Genomic DNA, 25,119 nt, shown 5'->3' with positions numbered 1-25,119 from the left:
CAATTATAAGAGGAAAAAAAAATCCTCATTGGAGACTGAGAAAGACATGCAAAATTAGAGTTTAGGAGATGGCTCAGTGGATTAAGTATTTACTAAGCAAGCATGTGGACCAGAGTTTGGATTCCCACAACCTAGGTAAAACCTTGGCACTTATTTTGGCTGCCTGTAACCCCAGAACTTTAGATGTAGATAGAGGAGATCCCTGGACCAAGCTGGTAGCCAGAATCAGTAAGCTCTTTGTTCAGTGAGAGAGACAATGCTTTAGTAAAGACAACCTGAAGACGCTCTACAGCAGTTCCGGGCTTTCCCGTGCACACGTGCTTATACACATCCCTCACACTGTGCGCCCCTACACACTGTACCCACATATATGTACACATACCTGTGCAAAAAGCCAGATATGCAAAATTACCTGTATTGGCAAATTCAACTTAATATTGAGTACAAAAAGAGGGCTTTGCTGGAATGTAATTCAGCATGCAAACTTTCTATCACCACTGACTCTAAAAGTAAGTAAGCTTAAGGGTGTGAGAAGAGAAACAGCTCTGCAGAGGTTAAGGCAGCGTTCTTAGAAAACAGTCTGCCATAATAGAGTGTGGGACGAAAGCGTGTGGCAAGTGAATACTATTTTACATGCTGCTGTACAAAATCTCTCAGCTGTTCCCTGTGGGATACAAGCGAAGAAGCATCCATCCTCTTTTCTATCACATGGCCTGTTTATTCAGAAGGTTTTTATTCTCTCTCCATTTCTCTCATTGTGGCGGTTTGTGGGATATGCACACACATGACCTGCTGTGAGAAAGCCTCTCCTGAATACTAAGATGAGTTCACCTTTTTTTAAGGAGTAGCCTCGGGTCAAGTTTTCCTTCCTATAGGTGGCCAGTTATGAGTAGATATTATTTTTCTAATGTAGAAGAAAATAAATTGCTGAGCCTGTGGCAGTTGAATCGTTTCCTTTCAACGGGTAGAAAATGAAAACTAACCATTCCCCTTATTTTACAGTTCCATTCCGCTCACGCGCATGCCATTTGTACTCTCTAGTGTTTATATGGGAACTTTAACAAGAGACTGCCGCACTGTAGTGAAGCTGAATCAGGATAGCTTGAAAAGAGGATTTGCTTTGAGAGCGGATCTTTTGAGGAGAGGGACAGTGACCTTGGCAGTTACTGGAAAAGCTGTTCCTAGGTAGCAAAGAAACCGGCTTTTGTGAGAAATACAGCATGCTGTTACCCAGCCAAACATTTCCTCTGCTTTCCTTCCTGGGTCTTTGCTGCCATGGAACGCGGGCTCACTCCTTTCTTCATGTAACATTTCCTCAGAGCTGTCCTATAAAGTCCAGAGAAGTAGATGAGAAATCTTAGGATAAACGTTGCTAGAAGGATTTGGGAGGAGAAAAAGAAGGCATCGCGGGATTTGGAGGGAGGTGGTGTTAGATATGATCAAAAATGCATCCCATAGGCCGGGCGGTGGTGGCGCACGCCTTTAATCCCAGCACTTGGGAGGCAGAGGCAGGCGGATCTCTGTGAGTTCGAGACCAGCCTGGTCTACAAGAGCTAGTTCCAGGACAGGCTCCAAAACCACAGAGAAACCCTGTCTCGAAAAACCAAAAAAAAAAAAAAAAAAAAAAAAAAAAAAATGCATCCCATATACTTAGGAAATTCTCAAAGGATAAAGAAAAGTATTTTATAAAGTTGCTAAAAAGCCAATGGGTACATACTGATGAATCCTGAAGCGCATAGTGCATTGTGTATTTAGCATGCAATAAGACATGGGGAAATTACACATAATCTTATTTGATAGAAATTTGAGATAAAGCTTTTTAAGATTGCATTAGTTACTTATATGTGTTGATGATAAAAATAGTGACCAACACAGCTTAAAGAAAAAAAACTGAGTTGATTTTGGCTAAGGTTGCAGAGGGATAAAAGTCCATCATGCATCACGATAGGGAAGCACAGCAGCAAGAGGCAAGTATGGCGGATGGAGCCAGAAGCCTAGAACGCACATCCTCAATGACAAGCGTGAAGCGGAGAGAGCGCGAACTGGACAAAGGGTGGTATTATACCCACTCAAAACCTACGGACAAAGGGTGGTATTATACCCACTCAAAACCTGCTCTCAGCGGCATCCTTCCTCCAGGAAGGCCGCACCTCCTGACCATCCCTAAATAGGACTACAAACTGGGGGTCACAGGTTCAAATACATGAGCCTATGGGGGGAAATTGTATTCAAACAATCACATTCTACTCCATGGACTCCACAGACTCATGATCATACCATAATGCAAACTGCATCCAGTCAAGCTTTCAAAATGTCCTGGGCTTTAAAAGCCCCAGCACTGCTTAAAAGTTCAACATCCAAAGTCTCTTTCGAGACTCAAGGCAGTCTCTTAATCGTAGCTCCCTGTAAATACAAGAAAAGCAAATTACATACCTCCAATATGCAATGGCACAGAATATGCATTACCATCCTGAAAGGGAGGAGAGGAGGCAGAGGAAGGAAAAATGGCCCAAAGGAAGCCAGGAACCCAGAATGGCAAACACTAAATCCTGTAACTCTTATGTTCTACTTTAAAGGACTTAGATGGCTCTGTGTTTTCAGTTTTGGTCCCTCCAACATACATCTCCTCTGAGACTGGTTTCACTTCATGCATGCAGCTCTCCTGGGCAGATATCTCACAGCTCTGACACCACTCATATCTTAGGGATAGGCTTCATTCTCGCAACTTCATGCAATGGCCTCTCTGGGCCTTCATGCCCTAACACACACTGCCTCGGCTCTCTGGAAACACAAAAAAAGAGGAATCTACAACCCCTTCACTCTTGCATCTTTAATGCCTCTAAAGCCAGCACCACAGGAATGACACTGCCAAGTTAGGCTGCCGACTCAGGATGGATCCACACTTCCCTGAAACCCAGCAGCAGCAGCTTTCATTTGCTGTTGCTTTCTAGAAGCAGAAACCACTCTAGGCTCTCTTTCCCGAGTCAGAAGCTTAACTGGGTTGAGTCTTGCCTGAAGGAACCCTGCCATTTATTCAAGAGCAGAGAAGACCTTCCTCAGTGGTGTTAATGTCCTTCACAATTATAATTATAGCCCCTTCCAGCCAATCTTCTTCTCTCCAAATTGCATATTTTGTATTTCTTTTTGTGTCACTTTCTCTTTCTTATCTGAGACCTGCAAGAGCATGATCAATAATAATCATGCCACAGATTCAGTGTGATACAGCACTGCACTCGCCTCTGCCAAAGAAATTACTCCAATTTTCATGAGCTGGACAAATTATTGTTGTTAAAATATCCATATTATCTAAAGAAATTTATAGATTCAAGGCAAGGTCTGTCAAAATACTAACAGCCTTGTCCATAGAGCTATGTCCCAGGATAGCCAAAGTAATCTTGAGTAAAAAGAACAAAGTTTGGAAGTATCGCATATTCAAAATAGAAATAACTAGAAGCATGGCACTGGCATGTAAAAATATACATGGAGAAGTGAAATAAAATAGAGAAATAACTGGGTGTGTTTATAACCAACTTATCCTTAAAAAGATGTCAAAAAACATGGTGTCAGCTCACATGTAGTCGAATGAAACAGGAAGCCTTTGCTCTGTACCAGAATCAACACAAATGGATCCAATACCTTAATGGAAGATCTGGAACCTAGTAAAGGAAAACATGGGGGAGGGGAAGAAATGTTTAAACACGTGCAAATTTCCTGGATAGAACTCCTAGTCCACTTTTTAAAATTTAGTCTCAAGTGAGTTCTTAGGGAAGGGACAGAAGGTAGCCATTTTCTTTGCCAAAAACACAGAAATGGGCTCTCACCCAAATGCTCACACTGTTCCCTTCTGACCGCTTGTGAGCCAGGCTGCTACCTTCGGAATTACTCTCGGCACTACAGTCTTCAAGGCTCCCACTAATGTCTGTTTACGGCATCCCACCACTTTTCCAGTCCCAAGTTTTAGTGTTCCCGCATTCCTCTAAGAAACAACATGGCTGTGTTCTACACAGCAATGTGGGATAACACACCATGGCCAGAAGCGACTTACAGACTGAAGGGTATATTTAGGCCCACGGTTCCAGAGAGAGAAACCGATCAGCACAGCAGGGAAGCACGGCAGCAAGCAGCAGACATGACAGCTGGAGCAGGAAGCTGAGCGCGCACATCCTCAACTGCAGGCAGGAAGCAGAGAGAGCAACTGGAGATGGGGTGAGACCAGAAACAATCAAAGCCCACCCCTAGTGACATAATACCTCCAGCAAGACCACACCTCCTAAGCCTCCCCCCAAACAGCACCCCCAACGGAGAACCGAGTATTCAAATACATGAGCCTATAAGGGACATTCTTACTTAAACCATCATAAAGTTAATTTAATATGAATTGGAGATAGCAGAAATTTCCTAGCAGGGCACTCCCCTGATTGAGACAGGCAGTTCAGCGCACTGGGCAAACTAATGCTGCGCTAGCAAATAGCCCTAATTTGAAACGTTGAAAAATATTAGACGCTAACAACTGTAAAGGAAAGTACCTAGAAATTTGAAAGAAACGTTACCGTATGTTTTTATCTACTGGTGATTCTGTGTGGCAGGTGGTCACTGTGTCGCTCAGGCTGTCCTCAAACTCATTGTGACCTTGGAGAACTGGCCTTGAACACATCGTCTTCTTGCCTCAGTTTACACTGCAAGCCGGTGTCACAATGCTGGGTTCACATCTACTATTGTAAAAGAGTTAGACTCTGGTGTCCCCAACCTCCTGAAGGATAGGATTCTCAGTGAACTGCAAATAAATAATTTCTAAAATAGACTTTTAAGCTTTATGACATTTTCTCTGAACATTATGTGTATGCCTCTCTCATACACACAAACATTTAGGAGCCAATTTTTTGAAAAATTATCTAAAACAGGTAGAAACAGAGTTCTATCCTGGTTTTTCTTTTGGCCAAAAGTGCGAGATTGTGTGTGTGTGTGTGTGTGTGTGTGTGTGTTGTATTTGTAAATATAATACACACACATACATAGATATAGATATTGGTCAATTACTAAAATTACTTTGACAGGAATAAAGCGTTAAATTTTTTAAAAATGACTGCCAAGAGCTGGACTTGGTGGCTTACATCTATAATTTCAACACTAAAGGTACTGAAGCAGGCTGATCACCACAAGCTCAAGGCCAGCCTAGGTTACACAGTGGGGCCAACATGGCTAGGGGGACATTCTCCATAAAGTGACTGCTAAGGTATAATTTTTACCAAGTACTAGACTGGCCTGATTGTTGTACAAAATTTAGTACACAAAAAAGGAGGATCTCTTAATGCCAAAAGATGAAACGAAACAGCCACTGACATTTACGATTAAACGGCTATGTTCATGGCTGCACGGGGTTCCTTGTGGATCAGGTTAGCTGATGCATGGCAAGCTAAAATCTTTCTCTCAAAAGGGTGCTCTGATGATGCACAATAGAGCCCTGCTGTTAGCAATCTAACACCGTCAGTAACGATCTAATACACTGAGACAGGAGTGTCATGGGCACAAAAAGAAAAGGACCATGGAGAAGGAGACACTGGCTTTACACAAAGAAACAGACCATGGAAAAAACACTGCATTGCCTGAGCATAGGCCCAGGGTGCTGCAGCCACAGTGCTTACATCCATCAGCCTGCACACGAGGGCTAGTAAGGAAGTTTCTTACTCCAAATATAGGGCTGTGCCTTAAAGAAGCCGGCTCTGCACACCACTGGGAAGATCTTTACACTAAGTCACTACCTACTTACGAGACAGAAAGTTCTCTAGCAGTTGACAGTTCTGAGGGTCAGAAAGTCATTCTTCTGGCAATAAATCTAACTACCATGAATTTGTTTGGAGAACAGATTCTAAAGAACCCTAAGCCACGAGAAATAGACTCCTCATTTCCCACGTCAAGTCCTTTGTTTCGGTTAATGACACATAGCCCCAATTCAATAATTTACCTTTGCAGTAGTTGTATCCATTTATTGTCTTGCACCCTAAATTGCACAGTGAATGATACCAAAGCATGTTAAAGATGATGGAGTGGATAAGAGTCAATTCAAAATATATAGTCTGAAACCTTAGGGATACATGTGATTTGGCCAAGATCAACATTATGGGACCTAATGGAAGACAAAAAAAAAGATAATCTTCATTTTCAAATAATAACTGGGTAAGTAGAAAAGAACTCCTTTACTAATTGAACTTAGACAATGAAAACACAGTTAACTGGGAAGGGCACTAAGGGTTTTTTTTTTTTTTCCATAGTAAAGTTTTCCTTTAGTACAAACCTGTGTGGTTTTGACCAATTCCTCATTTCAAACAGTGGAGTTTTTCTTAAGCCCAAGTAATAATGTATTCGATTACTTGGGAAAAAAACTAATGAAACTATATTGTATATAAATTCAAGCATTATTCAAACACATTTCGAATCTTGCAGTTTCGAGTGGAACACTTTATTTACATGTTAGTGATCTTCATTAACATATACACAGTGACACACTGATTGTTCTGCACAGAACAAATGATGTTTAGATATCCCAAAGGGAAATTGAAAATGTAAAATATATTATTTTTAGTATTGTAGGCAGTTACATACACATCACTTACAAAGCTATTACTGATCTGTCCAAGGAAGCAGAGTGGCGTGGAGGGAGGAAACTGGAGGATGCATTCAAGAGAGACAGAACTGAGATCTCAACATGAGAAAGCTGACAAAACATGGATTTTTGCTGTGAAATCGCTCTGCAAAACACGGACAAAAGTCTGTCAATGGGCAGTAAATTGCAGTCCATCTGTCAAACATTACGGTGCAGAGGCATCAATGAAATCGCTTAGTCCTTCTCTGGGACCAGTTTCAGAACTTTGCCAATTGCGATTGTCTTACCCTCATCTCTCAGAGTAAAACGACCCATCTGAGGAAAATCTTTAAATGTCTCCAGGCAGATAGTTCCTGCTGTCCTTAGTCGGGCAATACACACTTGATCTTGTTTCACAAAGCGGGGCCGGGTCTTACTTTTTTCTCCTGACTTCTTGTCTACCAAGGAGATTAAGGCTGTTATCTCGACTTCCTCGATACAAGTGTGAATGTGCAGCACCGCGTTGTAACCTGGGCAGATGATGGATTTGTGCTCAATAATCACAATCTGAACATCAAAGGTGCGCCCAGAGTGGCAAAGATTACTGGGTTCACAAAGGATGAAGCCTGGAAGAATCTCCTCTTCTTCGATTCCTTTCAGTCTGATTTTGAGGTTTTCCCCCGGGGCTACAAAATCAGTTTCAGCATCATCAGAGACTATTCCTAGAACTTCCACACTGTGCTTGTTTGGCATCATCACGAGCTGCTGGCCTTTAAAAATGGATCCTGACTCCAGTTTTCCCAGGACCACAGTGCCCATATCCTTGTACTTATCCACAATTGGCAACCTGATTGGCCCATCAACCGATCTGTTGAAGTTTGGCAAACTATCCAAATATGGAATAAATGGTAAGCCAGTGTACCAAGGGCAGAAATCTGATTGCTCTTTAATATTTGCTCCTGTCAGTCCTGAGCAGGGCATAAAGTGAATGTCCTTTTTAGGGCTGAAGCCAACTTTTTTCAAAAAGGGCACCAGTTTTTCTTTACATTCTTCATAACGCTCACTGCTCCAGTCTACCGTGGGGTCATCCATCTTATTAATAAGCACGATTAGGTATTTGACCCCTGCTGTTTTTGCCAGCATCGCATGCTCTCTGGTCTGTCCACCTTTCTCAAATCCAGTTTCAAATTCTCCTTTCCTGGCAGAGATGACCAGCACAGCCAAATCAGCTTGAGAAGCACCACCAATCATATTTGGGACAAAACTCTTGTGGCCAGGGGCATCTAAAATTGTGAAATGTTTCTTTTCTGTTTCAAAATATGCACGCCCCACTTCCACTGTCTTACCCTTGTCTCGTTCCTCCTGATTGGTGTCTAAGGCCCAGGACAGATACCAAGTCTCTCTGTTCTTCTCCTTAGCTTCTCTTTCGTATTTCTCCAGTGTCCTTCGGTCAACCATTCCAGTCAAAAACATTATTTGCCCTCCAATGGTTGACTTGCCAGCATCTACATGCCCAATGAACACCACATTTACGTGTTCTTTCTTAGGAGCACCTGATGGTATGACCATAGATTTTGACTTCCTCATTTCCTCTTTCTCCTCCATCATTTCCTTGCCACTTTCTTCTGGGGGCCCTGCATCTCCCAAAGAACCCTCGGGCTTTGCTTCACTTAGTTCTTTAAGCTCCCACGATTCTTCCAGGGCCATCTCCACCTCTCCATTTTCTACAACAGGTTCTGAAAGTTCCATGGTTACAACCGAACTGGAACCTTCCCACGACACTAAAGGTCCATCTTTGGGAGGTTCCACAGGTGCTCCCCATCCCAGCCTTTTACCTTGAGGGTCTGCGGCGCCGGTGCAGGTTTCGTAGCTGCTGGTGGCTGTGGGGGCGGGCAGCTGGGCCGATCCCGGCAGGAAGCTGGGCACGAACTCCGCGGCTCTTACGCTAGGCACGAAAGGTTTGGCGTTGATGTTGAGCTGACTGCTGAAGGCCATGCTGAGATGCTGGCGCTGGGCCTCCGCTTCCGCTGCCTCGGCCACTGTCGTGGCCGCAGAGGCGATTCCATCCCCACTCGGAGGCGAACCCGGGGCTTCCATGTCCACCTGATCCCAGCAGTCGGGAGCTGAGTCGCTGCTGCTGCCGAGATCCATGGTCTGAGCAGCCGGGGTGAGGCGGAGAAGGAGGGAGGTAGGCAGGTCAGAACGAGCCTGTTCCACCGATTGTGGCAAGGCGGAACAGCCAAGGGGCCACGGGATAGCTACGCGAACCTCAGCGGCGCGGAGGCAGCAAAGCGCAGATGCTGCATCCACAGCTGCGGCGGCGGCAGATATGGCCGCTCAAAGCTCGGCTCCTGTGTGTAAGCGAATCTCCTCCCCCAAATCCCAATCACTTCCGACTCCTCCACCCCTGACCCAACGCCTGTGGTGAATTGACCCCTCGCTGCCATCCGTAGGTTTGTCCCCTTTAATTCTCAGACAGAGGCTAAATCCATAAGTACAGTTTTTAAAATGAGATTTCCAATTTACTTTGGTTCATACTGGGAGAATGATTTGACCACATCCCAATGATTAAACCTTAGCTACACACCTGACTTCAAATTCTACTAAAATTTTCACATAAAACGAAAACTCCTATTGAATAAATGGTAGGCAAAATGAGCAACCCAAGGTTGGGGGGCGGGAGAGAATAAGTAATGCTTAGCCGGGGATTTAAGAGATGTATAGATAGTGATTGCAACTTAAGATCACTTATTAATTTGAAATCTAGAGGCTGCTACAGTCCCACTGGTGCCCTATCGGCTTTCATTTTAAGGATGGGGTTAAAGATATTTTTAAATTTCCAAGGAAGGCAGTGTTTCAATGATGCGTTCTGGTACCTGGACCGTAGCTGGCAGGTGCACTAAGGCGCCTGCCCTATTCACGGGGACTTCTCCAAGAGTATACTCTAGAATCTCAGGCCACGATCTTTCACCTTCATTCCGAGAGCCTGAAACCAGAACTGGGTTTACAGTAAGAATCAATGAAGCTGTGATAGTTAAAGAAGCCGTGGCTGTAAGCTCAGTTAAAGCAACTACGACCTCTGAGGTGGAAAAATATCCTTAAGGCTCTAATCAATAGACTCTCACCATCAGACAAAGTTGACATTTTATCTAAAACCCAGATGGCATTGTTTGTAAATTATCTTATAGCAAACAGAGAGGGGAAGCCGGGGACAATACAATTTGCATTTTCTAGGTGGAGAATTTATTTTAAATCAACCCAACAACAAAGTAGGATGTTACAAAGCAAGTGAATGCCTGGTGATTTGAGAACTGTATTCCATACACTATGGGAATATCAGGGCCCTTGATATTGTTCAGTTTAGGGCTGCCACAGCTGTATGCCGTTCCCAGGATTTTAGATAGCCCTTCATTCTTCTTCCTTAGGTAATAATCTATTTCTTTATTTTATTGTGAAATAAAGGGAATGAATAGGAAAAACAGAGTTGAAGTGTACAGATGGGCTTCTGGACAATGCCCCAGGTATGTACTGGGACATTTTGTGGACCTAGGATAGGTATCTTTAAATGGAGTTAGGAGAATCTGTCAAAATTCAGGAGGCTGTTCTCACATAACGCAATTTATTCAAATAAACATGACAGATTTAGACTTTTGTCTTCTTCTGAGTCAACTGAATTAATCATAAAATCTTATCAAAATCGTTGCTTGGGGTATCTTGTAGAGAACAGAGGGTGTTCTGCTTTTATAACTTCAAAGGAGAAAGGAGGAATAGTGGATGGATGTCCTTTATAGTCTGTCATTTATAGGATTCAGAAATGCAAGAAGCAAGCCAGAGAGACAGAGACAGGCAGAGAAAGGGACAGAGATGCACTTCTCTGTAGCAGAATAACTGACTTTGGACAAAACTTATCCAGTCTCTGCATAGAACTTTACAGGGTTCATCACTAAATCAAAGCTTTTCCCCACTATATTTTAAGTGTAAATGATATTTATACATTATAATAAATTCAATATTTCCCCTTTAAAGCATTTTGTTATAAAATATAGCATAAAGGTAATTAATCACATAAAGCCAGGCAATGATGAAGAATGCCTTTAATCCAAGCACTCAGGAGGCTGGGGAAACTTTGTCCCCCCCCCAAAAAAAAGATAAGTGCACAAAACAAAATTATGCCCATTTTCTTATAAAAAGGCAAAAACACATTTGGGTGTGGCACCCAATAGTCAACTGTTCTCTGAATTTTGACCTAAGGCTCTGGGAACATCCGGAAGGATAAGCAGGAAGATTTTAAGTACCACAATTTTGCTTTAGGATAGTGTCTTCTATATATGACAGAGAAACCGCATACAGGAAATCTCAGCGAGATGCCCAAAGAAGACCTACACAATGATAACACTAGTTGGCATACCAATGTGGATAGGAAATTTTTCATAAATTTTCTCTAGAACTTGTGGGTCGCAACCCCTCTGGCAAACCTCCATCTCCCCAAATATTTACATTATGATTCATAGCAGTAGTAAAAATTACAGTTATGACATAGCAATGAAAATAATTTTGTGCTTGGAGTCAGCACAGCATGAGGAACTGTATTAAAGGGTCGCAGCATTAGGAAGATTGAGAATCAGTGCCCTAGAAGAGCTCCAGGCAGTTAATGGCTGCTGAGAGAGGTCAAATCAGTCTTTTCCAAGGGTGAGACCCGTGATAGGTTATCCCGTCTGAAGTGGTCAACCCTGAACACGTATACACATGAACAACACCAAATGAACTCAGCAGATTGTGTTTGTATATACATATTATATATGTGTAATAATGATAATTAGAGAAGACATCATGAATTTGAGAGTGAATGGAAGGGACATAAGATGCATTTGGGGAGGCAACGAACGGGGAAATAATGAAAGTACAATACTCGTGTGAAAGTCTCAAAAGATTTAAAAAGCAAATAAACAAAAAATATTACCTTATAAATATTTCGTAAAAAGGAAACACACCTATAACCAGCATACAATCAATAAATGGAAATTTGTACCAGATGTTGTGGTACACATATGTAATTTGAGGATTTGGGAAGTGGAGACAGGAGAATCAGAAGTTCAAGATCAGTTAGGTACCTAGCTGGGCAGAGGGACTGGGTAGAGGAAGGGTCTTCTAAGGAAGGGAAAATAGAATATTAGTGTTATAAAGAGATAAGGAGCCAGAGGGGTCAAGGGCACCAGGAGAAATGGAATCAACTCCACAAGAAAACCTACAACTAACCTGGTCTCACAGGGGCTCACAGAGACGGAACTGACAGTCACAGGGCTTATGGGTCCGAACTAGGTCCTCTGCACATAACTTATGTTGATGTAGCTTGGTGTTCTTGTGAGACTTCTAACCTTGGGGGTGAGGGCTGTCTCTGACTCTTTTACCTATTTGTGGGACCCTTTTCCTCCTACTGGGTCACCTCACCCAGCCTTGATATGAGGGTTTGTGCCTAGTCTTGTTGCAACTTGATATTCCATGTTCAGTTGATATCCCTGGGAGGCCAGCTCTTTTCTGAAGAGAAATGGAGGAGAAGTGGATCTGGAGGAAAGAGGAGGAGTGGGAACTGAGAGGAGTGGAGGGAGGGAAAATTATTATCAGGATATAATGTATGAGAGAAGAATGAATAAAAATAATAATAGTAATAAAAATAAAACAAAAGTATTTTAATTTTAAAAAATAAAAATGTATTAAAAATTCCGCTATCTGAAGCATCTCATTAGCAAGTTCTGGTATACCCTTTCAGCTCCTGTGCACAAGTAACATGTTCCTGGTTTATGACATGTCTCATAATTTTTGAATAATGTATTCTTTTTTGTGATGACTCTCATTTATGGTATCTGACTTTGTTGATATCATTCCCTACTCTTAGGATCCACTAACTGCTGGCAGATTTGCGAAGCCTTCAGCACTTAGGTTGGTGCCAAAACAATGAATATTCATTTGAAATAGAAATGTTACTCATAATTTTGAAGTTTGGTTTCTCTTTGGCTTGCAATATATAGTAAGAGGATAGATAATGAGTTACAACACCTACTTATCCAGAAGAGTAAGAAAGGGGGCCCGGCGGTGGTGGCACATGCCTTTAATCCCAGCACTCGGGAGGCAGAGGCAGGCAGATCTCTGTGAGTTCGAGACCAGCCTGGTCTACAAGAGCTAGTTCCAGGACAGGCTCCAAAACCACAGAGAAATCCTGTCTCAAAAAAACCAAAAAAAAAAAAAAAAAAGTAAAAGGGAAAGAAACATCAGAGAGGGAAGTGGATAGGTTTCTATTATCAAGTATAAAGTAGGGAATATTATATAGTTCATGATAAAAATAGCTAATAAGGTACATTCTGAACCTCTTTGTAAATATGTGGATATACATATATAATCAGTAATTTATCAAAGTTAATCAAAACCTTAACTTCATTAAACAACAAAAATTCACCCATGATGAAATAAATAACGCAAACTGTAGTGTAATTATTATAATGATAGCTATGTAACTGCTAAAAACATTTTGAAACAGAAATCCCTAAGCCCAAATGTTTCAAATGCTTTTACTTATGAATTTGATTATACATTTAATGGAGAATTTCAAGCCTGTACAGCTCCTAACTGACATTATAAAATTGTGTTTTTAAAGAAGATAAAAATCCCCCTAAATGGAGGCACAAAATTCCTGAATAAGTTATTATAAAAATGCCCTAATAATATATGGAAAGTATTGATGCAAAAATCCAACTGTCACCTCAAAGGACATAAGAGAGAGTTTATTCTGGGGTCAAATATGAGTGACCTGGGAACACACATATTCAGGTTTCCACAAATATCATTGTGGTGGTTTGAATGAGAATGGCCCCTATTGGCTCGTATGTTTGAATGCTTGGTTGGTCCACAACTGGTAGAACTGTTTCAGAAAGATTAGGAGTTGTGACATACCTTGGAGGAGGTATGTCATTGAAGGTAGGCTTTGAGATTTCAAAAGACTCATGGTATGACCAAAGCAACTAGTTAAACAAAGTGGTTGATCTGGGTTTATGGTTTCACGGGTAACGTTAGAATCCATGATGGCAGAGCGAAGGCTGAGAACAAGAACAGCCGAGAACCAACGTCTTGAGCTACAAGTATGAGCAGAGAGAAAGAGACTGGGAATAGCATGATCTTTCAGAAGCTCAAAGCTCATCCACAGTGTTGCACCTCCTCCAGCTAAGCCACATCTTCTAATCTTTCGCAAACAGTTCCACCAACTGGGGTGAAAGCCTCCAAATATATGAGCATATGGGGGCCATTCTCATTCAAAGCACCACAAGTATGTCCAGTATTGAAGAAGTTGCATAAGATTTTATTAGACGCCGGGTGGTGGTGGCGCACGCCTTTAATCCCAGCACTCGGGAGGCAGAGGCAGGCAGATCTCTGGGAGTTCGAGGCCAGCCTGATCTACAAGAGCTAGTTCCGGGACAGGCACCAAAGCTACAAAGAAACCCTGTCTTGAAAAACAAACAAACAAACAAAAAAAGATTTTATTAGACACATAATTTTTAAAAAATCATAAAAGTACTTGTCAAATAAATTAAAGGGGGCCACAGGTAGACAGGTTACAGCAAGCCAGAAAGAACATTTGTATAGGTTGAAAAGTTTCTACACCCCATAAACCTCTCCAGCAATACAATAATCTGAATCAGACCAAATCCAACCAAATTAGGAAAAGCCCAGGTTTAATGGATACCAATGCTCCTGGGTGGCCTTCCAGCCCCTCAGAGAGGAGCTGGGGAAGGAAGACTGGAAAACCGCATGTTTGTTCTCTGGGGGCAGTTTAAATACCCTATGGGAGTGGTCTTGAGCATCTCTGGGGAGGGGTTATCATTTGGCGGGCTTTCTTGGAGGTGGAGTCTGGACTAAGGCAATTTCCAGAGTAGGGGGCTTGGGATGGAACATCCACCTGAGCATTCCAGACTTTTTGGATATATGGATGCCAGGGGCTGGGTTGGAGCCTGAACCCAAACATTCCAGACTCTTTGGGTATATGGATGCCAGGGGCTGGGATGAGGCTTCCACCCAAACATCCCAGACTCTTTGGGTATAGGGGGGCTGGTTCACATCTAGCTGCTTCTTGCAGACATGGGGTGACATGGGGGAGAGGAGAGTTGGGAGTTGATGGGCTCACGCTCAGTGGAAGGTGTGGGTGGAAAAGCATCCAGTTAAGTGCCATCCTGGAGACCTCAGGCATTTGTTCCTTGAGGGAGATGAGAAGGCAGGTGACTAGTATCCTGAACCAGAGCCTGGAGAGGTGGTACCAGCATGGGTGTCCCAGAAGCTTGGCAGCTGAAGGGGTGGCGAGGATCACTGTGTGAGGTCTTGTCCATCGAGGTTCGAGAGACCTAGGAACTAGCTTTTTGAGAAGTATTCTGTCCCCCAGGAAGAGAGGAGTAGGTTCAGGGGCTTTGGGTTCCTTCGGTGTGGGGGCAGGGAGATAGCTGTCAGAATGTGAACAGAGAAGGGACCTCAGAAGGGAGAGGTAGGGTAGGTACCCAGTCATTGGAGGAGTTTGGGCAAGGAGGTGGCAATTAAGAAGGAAGGGCCTGACATAAAGGAGCTCAAAAGGGCTTAGACCCACAGGCAAATGTGGAGTGGCCCAGAGATGGGTAAAGGCAATGGGGAGGAAGGAGGGCCAAGATAACCTTGATGGAGAGCTTGATTAGCTCTTGTTTGATGAGTCCGATGGCCCTCTCCACCTTTCCTGGGGATTGTGGGAGGCAGGGGATATGGAGCTTCCAGGAGATGTTGAGAGCTTCTGACACAAGCTCTATGACCCTGGAAGTGAAGGCTGGCCCATTGTCCATCTGGATGGTCTGTGGAACGCCAAACTGAGGAATGATGTGGTCCAGGAGTACCTGAACCACCACATCTGCTGTCTCCCTTGAGGCAGAAAACACCTTATCCATCCTGTAAAAGTGTCCACAAGAGTTAGGAGATATCAGAGTTTTTTATGAGTAGGCATTTGGGTGAAATCAACCTGCCAATCTTTGCTCAGTTGATGTCCACGAAGCTGATGCAGAGACTGATGTATATGGAGAGCCCCCTTGGCACACGTCTGACAGGAAAAAATGAACCTGTGAAATACACGCTTGGAGATGGGTGGGGTCAAAGAGGGGCTCTAAGAAATGGAATAAAGCTTTGGGGCTTGTGTGTAAAGTCTGGTGGGTGTCTGAAATGATTGACAATGCCTGGTCTTGAGGAAGGATGAAACGGTTATTTAAGTAGAACCATCCATCCTTTGTTTTTGTGCCCCCCACTTTTTATGAATTCGTCCTTCTCTTCTGATTGATAGCAAGGCTGATAGAGGGGAGACAAAAACAAAATATGTTCTGTGGAATCCAAGGAGCTAGAGGCCAAGCCCTGGGCCACTGAGTCAGCATGGGCATTGCCTAAGGCCACTGGGTCCTTGGAGGACTGGTGTCCTGGCAGTGAATTATGGCTACTTCCACAGGGAGCTGGAGAGCCTCCAGGAGCTTAGCTATAAGGGGTCCATTAAGTATGGGAGTGCCCTTGGTAGTGAGGAAACCCCTTTCCTTCCAGAGCAGAGAATGGGTATGGGCTATTAAAAAGGCATGTTTAGAGTCAGTATAGATATTATCCCATTGACCCTTGGCTATGTGGAGCACTCTAGTCAAGGTGATTAATTCTGCCTTTTGTGAGGAGGTTCCCATTGGCAGGCAGGTCACTCAACTGTTTTAGTGGAAGTGACAACTGCATATGCCACCAGGTGGTTTCCTGATTTGTCTATAAGAGAACTTCCATCAACAAACAGGGTGAGCTGGGGGCTTCTGAGTGCTTGGTCTAGGAGACCAGACCAGGATGAGCATAAGGCCTCCACAGCCTCTGGGCACAAGTTAGAGGAGGTACCAGAGGAGAGGGCAACAGGAAGGAGGGTTGCAGAGTTTAGGGCAGGACGGGAGGCCAAGGTAATCTGAGGGTTTTCTAGAAACAGTAAGTTAAAGACTTGGACTCATGAGGGCCCAAGGAGGGAGAAGAATGATTCAGAAGGTCTGAGAGGAGGTGGGTGGAGTATACCATGATTGGCTTGAACATGGTGATCTTGAGAGCCTCCCAGGTGAGTTCAGCTGATGCTACCAGAGCTCTCAAGCATGGTTGCCATCCACAGGTGGTGAGGTCCAGCTGTTTGGACAAAAAGGCAACAGCCCAATTTGAAGACTCAACCTGTTGGGTTAGAATTCCAGTGGCTACTCCTGACCTCTCATCTGTATAGAGATGGTAAGGTCTCATGGGGTCGGATAGAGCAAGGGCAGGAGCTGTTAGAAGGGCATCTCGCAGTAGAGAGAAGTGGCAGCAGATGGTGGCCGGGTGGGTGAGAGGCCCCGTGGGAGTCTCTCTAGCTTCCTGGTACAGAGGCTTGGCTGTAATTGCAAAGTTAGGGATCCAGTGATGGAAGAATCCTATCAGGCCCCAAAATGAGAGAATCTGAGCCGCTGTGGTTAGGGGGTGTAAATCCCGTAAGGCCTGGACCCTGTCAGAGGTGAGGGTCTTAGGCCCCGGGCTGAGTTGAACACCCAAATATACCAGAGTAGGAGAGCATAGCTGAACCTTACTTAGCTGGTGAGACTCGATATCCCAGGGATCTGAGAAAGTTCAGGAACCAAGCAGTGGCCTGTTGTGACAGAGGCAATGTGGGACTGCAGAGAAGGAGATCATCAACCTATTGGAGAAGTGTTCTAGGACTGGGGTCAAAGGTAGAAAGATCCAGAGTCAGGGCTTAGCCAAAGAAATGGAAGTGGTCCTGAAAACCCTGAGGGAGAACAGTCCACATAAGCTGTCTGGGGTATTGGGTGCCAGGGTCCTCCCAGGTGAAGGCAAAGAGGAAGTATGAGTCAGGGTGTAAAGGGACAGTAAAGAAGGCATCTTTCAGGTCCAGAACAGTGAACTGGGAAGTGGCAGGAGGGACTTTAGACAGGAGATTGTATACGTTGTTAACCACTGGATAAATTGGAATAACTGCTTCATTTATCAGGCAGAGGTCTTGAACCAAACGGCAAGTACCAGAAGGCTTACGCACAGGAAGAAGGGGAGTGTTGCAGGGTGAGTTGATAGGAATGAAAAGTCCCTGAGATAGGAGGCGGGTGATAATAGGCTTAAGGACTCTGTGGTGGGTTTCAGAAGTAGGAAACTGGGGTCTAGAAGAAAAGGAAGAAGGGTCCTTAAGATGAACTAGGACTGGCTGGTGGTGAGTAGCAACCACAAGGGTGGAGATATACCATAGTTGGCGATCCACTGGATAAGGGAGCGTAGGGACAGGACAGTCTGGGATAGGAACATGTGAGGCTATTAAGGTGAGAAGAAAGTGGGACTCAGGAGAGGGTGTGAGGGCCAAGGTGAGTGTGGCCCCAAGCAGCTGAGAATGTCATAACCAAGTAGGGATACAGGGCAAGCAGGTAAGACTAGAAAAGAATGAGAAAAGAATTGCCCTGCAAGAATGCAGGGCAATGATGTGGTCTTAAGTGGGAAGGAAAGGGTCCTGGCCCCCCACCCCATGACAGAAATTGGTGAGGGAATTGTAGGACCCGAATGAGATATTAAAACAGAGTAGGTAGCTCCCGTGTCCAAAAGAAAAGTAATGGACTTACCCGCTACCTACAGTGTTACCCTAGGCTCAGAGAGGGCAATGGGAGTCACCAAGTCTGGGCCGTGTCAATCCTCTATCAGGCTGAGTAGTCTGAAGGCTGGCACAGTCTCACTTGCTGGTGTTGGCGAGACTGGACCTCCATGGTGTGGCATAGAGGACGAGCCTGCACAGGGTCATTGTGATTTCCAGTGTCCAGGCTGCTGCCAGATAGGGCATGGCCTCATAGGCAGCTGAGGCTCAGGGCAATATTGAGCCAAATGACCGTTATGGCCACATTTGTAGCAGACTCCTGGAGGAGTTGACTTAGGCTGAGCTCCAGCAGGATGGAGTCTCATGGTCGACTTCCCTTGTTCCCCTTGTGGGGGTCCCGGTGGCCTCAGGGCAGCTGCTAGGGCTTGCAGCATAGCCTTCTGTCGGGAGGACTCAGCTGCCTCTTCTCAGGTATTAAGAACTTTAAAGGCCATTTTCACCAATTCCTGTATGGGAGTTTGGAGACCCTCCTCGGCCTTTTTTAATTTCTTTCTAATATCTGGTGCTGACTGAGAAATGAAATGGGTAGGCAGAACTATAGCTCCCCCTGGGGAGGCTGGGTCCAGTCGACTATATGGAACCATGGTCTCTTGTAATCAGTTTTAAAAATGGCCAGGTTTTCATCAGCTAGCTGTGTGATCTCTGGGAGTTTGTCAAAATTAACAACTTTTTCCAAGACCATCTCCATATCCTGAAGGAGGCAGCAGACCATGATGTCCCGCCTCTGCCGACCATTTTGACCTGGTTGATAATCCCAGGATGTGGCATGGCCAAGTCCCCCACAGGGACTATATTGTCCACCAGATGGATCTGGTCTGCACACTGTCTAGCTGCTGCCTAAACTTGACTTTGCTCTTCAGGAGTGAGAGTAGAGGCCTGTGAAGGTGAAGGTGTAAGTCACAAACAAATCCCACACCAGTTTGGAATTATGATTAATAGAATGGTTATTTATTTAAAGGGGAAAAAACTTACAGATCACCGTCCCAGACAACAGCCCTCTGCGCAATCAGGAGAGAGCGAGGAGGGAAGTGGCCGCTTTTTTAAAGGGAGAGAGACCACGCCCCAATGGGCTGGTATCTCAGCAGCTATTGGCTGGAGGAGTGGAAGGACCTCCCGCAACAGGCCTGGATGACATAGAGATAGTGCCAGATTAAATCGTAGGCCTGGGACAGATGGCAAAACTCTTTGATATAAAGAGAAGGATTAGAAGAGAAGGAATTCAACCATTGTTCTAATTGTGAGATGCCTTGAAGAGAGAAGAAAACATGGACTCTAACAATTCTATCAGCTCCAGCTACCTCTTGGAGAGAGCAGAGAAGGACAGGGGTTTGAGGAGACCTGGTGTGAGAAGAGACAGGGAGGATTGGGGGGGCGGGGTTAGGCCAGTGTGTAGAGGTGGACCAAGAGGTAGGTTGTGTTGTGGAAGGGTAGGGAGGAACAGTAGGAGGAAGGGGAGGGGAGGAAGGTGGGTAAGGAGGAGGAAGTTGGCCTTCAACCTTCTCTTTGGCTGGGGAGGAAGGGGGAGGGATGGATGGGGGAGGAATGTGAAGAATGTGGCCCCACAGGAGGGGGTTGGGTAGTCAGGGTTGGGCAGTGGGGGAGGGGCCAGTGTCTCTGACAGCATGGTCATGGCAGAACTTTCAGGGTCCCAATTCCCAGATAGATGGGAATCTGGAGGTGCCTTGATCCTGGCAACCAAAACCAGTGCTGTAAGATACTGGCTACTGAGGGAGGGATGGAAACATGGTGCCCAGGAAGCCTGGACACTTGAGAGTTCTGCCCACTTATCCCAATATTGGCAAAAATTTTCAAGGTCATGTCTCATTGTCAAGGTCATATTGAGGCCAGATCTTAGTGCACAGAGAGATTAGCCATTCAGGACAGATGGTATCGAACAGTCCCAATTTAAAAAGATTTTGTAAAAGGCAGCCTAAGGGTGCTTGAGTATCTGGCTTTGAATTGCAAGTGCCCATTTCGCAAGTCTATGCTGAACTCAAAGCCTAATGCAATGCATCCACTGTGGTAGACTTTGGGTCAAAAAATAAATAAAAAACAGAGGGGTGTGGAAAATACCTTAACAGGACGGCTCCTGATAAAGGAATCCCACTGGGACCAGTCAGGTTCTTGTCCCAGTCAGGTTGGGCACCTGGCATGGCTGTGTCTTCAACAGGACAACCTGAAAATCAGATGAGGCCCTGGGCCTTTAAAGGCAATGAATTGGAAATCGGAACTTACCCAGACAAAGTGGATCTTAGCCTGGTGGAGAGTAGGTGCAAATGAGGGTGTTTTCCCAACATGTGTCCTTGGACCAGTGAGAAAAACAGCCCCCTAGGTGGGAAAAGTTTCTGCTCCCCATAAACCTCTCCGCCAAGGCAATAATCCAAATCAGACCAAATCAAACCAAATTAGAAAAAGCCCAGATTTGATGGATACCAATGCTCCCGGGTGGCCTTCCAATCCCCCAGAGAGGAGCTGGTGAAGGAAGACCAGAAAACCACATGTTTGTTCTCTGGGGAGCAGTTTAAATAGCCTGTGGGAATGGTCTTGAGCATCTCTGGGGAGGAGTCATCAGTTGGCAGGCTTTCTTGGAGGTGGAGTCTGGAATAAGGCAACTCCCAGGGGAGGAGGCTTGAGATGGAACTTCCACCTGAGCATTCCAGACTCTTTGGGTATATGGATGTCAGGGGCTGGGGTGAGGCTTCCACCCAAACATAGGTTTCATGTGCTATCTGATTACTTCCTTAGCTTTCAGATTGGTGGAAGCTAGTGTTTTGCTTTTGTAAAGATTGTTGTAGTCAAAAAGATGTTAGGTTAGACATGGGTGGTCAATGAGTGGATTTCAAGGGGAATAAAAGTAGCTCAAGGTAAGTTGACACTCACCTACATTTTAAACCTCCATAATCTTCAAGTTCAGTCATTTGACCTTCTGGGATTTTTCAATTCACAAAAGTACAATTTATGATGACCATAATGGGTCTACCTCTGTTATAAAATGTCAATAGTTAAAAAGTCAGTGTAAACTACCCCTATTAACAGTCCACTGGGGAAAAATAAGATCATTGTCTCCAATGGTTTAGAAAAGGCATCAATCTACAAATTCGACCTTTTAGGAGACTTCCCTCAAACTAGTAATAAGAGCTTCCACTGCAAACCCACAGCTAACATCACCCTTAAAGAACTTCCTCTAATCCACAGCAAAGCAAAGAAGTTTTTCTCATCACCTCTACTCAACCTGATTTTAGAAGGAGTAAACAATGCTGTGTCTTGCCGGGCAGTGGTGGCGCATGCCTTTAATCCCAGCACTTGGGAGGCAGAGGCAGGTGGATCTCTGTGAGTTCGAGACCAGCCTGGTCTACAAGAGCTAGTTCCAGGACAGGCTCCAAAACCACAGAGAAACCCTGTCTCGAAAAACCAAATAAAAAAACAATGCTGTGTCTCAAATCATGGTATTAGAAAAAGTACGGGAAAACCTGTGGGGACTTGAATTAATTTCTTAGCATTACATAAACAACCACCAGTTTGTTAAAAATGGCATAAGCTTCTCATGAAAATGAAATAAAATTCATATTTTTCTAGATGATAGTTACCAATAAATCTACAAAAAAACTATAAGCCCTAGAAGTACCTAGTGAATTTAATAGAGGCTCAGGTCAATAGACAGAATCAAACATATATACTATAAACTAGTAATGAAATTTTCAAAACTTATAATGGCAAGGTGTTAAAGTGATACAATTATGATAGCTTAAAAATGAATAGACATGAATTTACAAACAAAATGTAAAGATTGTGCATTTGAAAATTGCAAAACGCTAATGAGAGAAATTTAAAAACTATATAAGCAAGCAGACTGCTGTGGTATAGCCCTATTGTTCCAGCTACTGAAGACATAAAAGCAGAAAGATCATGTGACTCCAGAAGTTACAGAATAGCTTAGGCAACAGAGAAAGTCTAATCTCAATAAACAAAACTGATTTTTTAAAAAGTAGAGAAATAGGTAGTATTATTGATTTGTAGTTTCTATACAAAAATATGACAGTCACCATTTCAACCATTATCACAATGGGATTTTAATAGTTGTACAAATGGTGATTTTTATCACTTACAAGGCAAATCAGAATTAGAAGACTTAAAATTATTTTTAAAATATCAATTTAGATAAATTATACTACTTGCAATTGCAAAATATCATATTCTTTTGTCCTTTAAATTGTATATTGCCCAGCACATAAACAAATGGGTTTAGTTGTGCTATTTTCATAAATATTTTCATTCTATTTTGTTTTTATTCTACCAACTGATTTCTTGCATCCCCTTTAATCTAGCTGTTGATATTTTTTTAGTTTCCTATTCCCAGTGAAAGACCCTACAGACCCCCTCCTCAGAACCCGCAGCCAGCAGGCTCCCCGGGAGAACGTCCTGTTTGCTTGAAAGATTCTCAAGATCAGCAGCTAGCCTGCTCTCGTGAGAGGAAAACAGGATATCTATAAGATAGGACATCTACAAAGCAAGATGGCTGCAAAGTAGGATATCTATAAGATAGGAACGGGATGTCTGCTGCCAGACATCCATGCTGGGAGAGGAAAACCATTCATGCCCCCCCGCCTCATTCCGATAACCAAGCTTCTGCTTCTGTAAATTGCTTTTTGCTGCCCTCTTTCCTATAAAAAGTCCTCCTCCCAGTCTGCAGGTGCGCAAGTCCTCCGAAAGACTTTGCCGCCCGCAGGTACCTGTGTCTACCTAATAAACCTCTTGCAGTTTGCATCCGACTCGTGGTCTCGGCCTGGTCTGTGGGTCCGGGGTCTCCACCTGAGGGAAGACCAGGCAGTTGGTTAATTTCCTAGCTAAGAAGCACAATAATTTTCTTCTTTTGTTTCTACTTTTTTGAGACGAGTTCTTAAACTCCCTGTCCTCCTGCCTCTGCTGTCCAGGTGTTGGAATTATGAGCCTATCTCTGATGACTATTTTTGTTTGTCTGTTTGTTTTTTGAGACAGGGTTTCTCTGTGTAACAGTTCTGGCTGTCCTAGCATCTGCTTTGTAGACCATGCCAGCCTCGAACTCACAGAGATCTACAGCTCCCAAGTGCTGGAATTAAATGTGTGCACCATCATCGCTCAGCTTCATGATCCAGACACAGAGCAAGCACAATGTGATTGCCTCGCCAAAAAAGGTACCAAGCCACATGGTTAACATAGACAAGAATAATGGGCTAATATAAGTTATAAGAGTTAACAAGAAGTCTGAGATACTAGACAAATCAGTTTATAACTAATGTAGACCTCTGTGTGATTTCTTTGGGGCTAAATGACTGTGGGACCTGGTGGAACAGAAACCTCAGTCAACATGATGACTATTTTTAATCAGTATTTTTCAACAAAAAAATTAAAAAATATAGCATAAGTTGAAAGAAGATTGCAATTAATGCTTGTATAGTTAGAACCTAGAAGAACAATAATTGCTAACCTTTGCCATATCAATCAGTTTATGTTTCTCTCTTTCTCATTTGCTGATCCATTTTGGATGAACCACTTGAGGCTTACAGGCATTATTTTTAAGTAATCATGAATCCTTTCAGGAAAGGGGCATATGTTCTAAGTGCATAGCTCAAATAATTTTATAAGGGTAAGCACACTTATGTGATTATGGTCATAGCATGTCAATATCCTGTTACACCTTAATTTCTAATGAATCCTAGCCCTGGCTTCTATCACTGTATGATAATTTTATTGATTTTAAACTTTATTTTTAAAAATTCAGTTGTTTAGATTTTACAAGATTTTATGTATAGGCTCCTTGCCTTAACAATGGCTATCTTAGCTTCCTTTTCCTCTTCCAGGGACGGTGCTTAGAGGCACTCAGAATGGTTCAGCGTTTGACATACTGTCGTAGGCTCTCCTACAACACAGCCTCCAACAAAACTAGGCTGTCTCGAACCCCTGGCAACAGGATTGTTTACCTTTACACCAAGAAGGTTGGAAAAGCACCTAAATCAGCATGCGGTGTGTGCCCGGGCCGACTCTGAGGGGTTCGTGCTGTGAGACCGAAAGTCCTCATGAGATTGTCTGAGACAAAGAAACATGTCAGCCGGGCCTATGGTGGCTCCATGTATGCCAAGTGTGTCCGTGACAGGATCAAGCGGGCTTTCCTTATTGAGGAGCAGAAAATTGTTGTGAAAGTGTTGAAGGCACAAGCACAGAGTCAGAAAGCGAAATAAATGTGCGGCTTTTTAAATAAAGGTCAAGGCTTGGTCTGTGGAAAAAAAAAAAAAAGAATGGCTATCTTAGCCTAAAGAAGCCCTGCGTACTGACAGGGAGAGCATTGCCACCTTGCTTCTCGGTTGTCCCTGCTTACCTTTGTGGCCGCTAGTTTCTGCAGCCACTCCCCTGCACACTGTGCTCACTGCCTGGCCCCGCCTGCCTGTCGTGGCCCAGGCTGCCTTTGCAGAATCCTCCTCAGCTTCCTGGGAGGACGACGGCTTTGAATGCCTCCTGAGTCGTGTGTTGCTTTCCTCAAAACCATTAATTAGGTTTTTGTTTTGTAGTGTGTGTGTCTGTGTGTGTCTCTCTGTGTGTGTGAGAGAGATAGGTTTTAAACTGTGAAACAGATTGTATTTTCCTTGATTAAAAAAAAAAATTGAGACCTAAGAAGTGATTTGCTTAGTGCCACAGATTTTCTCAGTGGCAGGTGCTAAACCAGAATGTGGACTTCCTGTTGTCATAAGGGCTCCTTTTTTCCCATCATTATACGTCCCTGATGCACCTGGAAGGGATTATAGTGGTAATTTCTGTTCTTTCTATGAAGTTGTGTATCTGGAATGAAAGCCGTGAAATATCTAGAGCAGGCTATTTCAAAAGACCTGAAATA

General features: G+C 43.9%; 1 protein-coding gene and 1 pseudogene across 1 annotated transcript; one reads left to right on the top strand and one right to left on the bottom strand.

The window, feature by feature from the left end:
- Positions 1 to 6,499: 6,499 nt before the first annotated feature.
- Gspt2 (G1 to S phase transition 2) lies at positions 6,500 to 8,908 on the bottom strand. Its single transcript, XM_057759919.1, has one exon. The coding sequence runs from the start codon at positions 8,729 to 8,731 to the stop codon at positions 6,836 to 6,838; it is 1,896 nt and encodes a 631-aa protein (XP_057615902.1). The 5' UTR covers positions 8,732 to 8,908; the 3' UTR covers positions 6,500 to 6,835.
- Positions 8,909 to 24,111: 15,203 nt separating this feature from the next.
- Positions 24,112 to 24,484, top strand: LOC130868010 (60S ribosomal protein L34-like; annotated as a pseudogene).
- The last annotated feature ends 635 nt before the right edge of the window (positions 24,485 to 25,119 follow it).

Source organism: Chionomys nivalis, chromosome X (assembly GCF_950005125.1).
Source record: "Chionomys nivalis chromosome X, mChiNiv1.1, whole genome shotgun sequence".
In the NCBI taxonomy this organism is placed as follows: domain Eukaryota; kingdom Metazoa; phylum Chordata; class Mammalia; order Rodentia; family Cricetidae; genus Chionomys; species Chionomys nivalis.
Note: the sequence above shows the minus strand (reverse complement) of the source record. Positions and strands in the feature narration are given on the sequence as shown.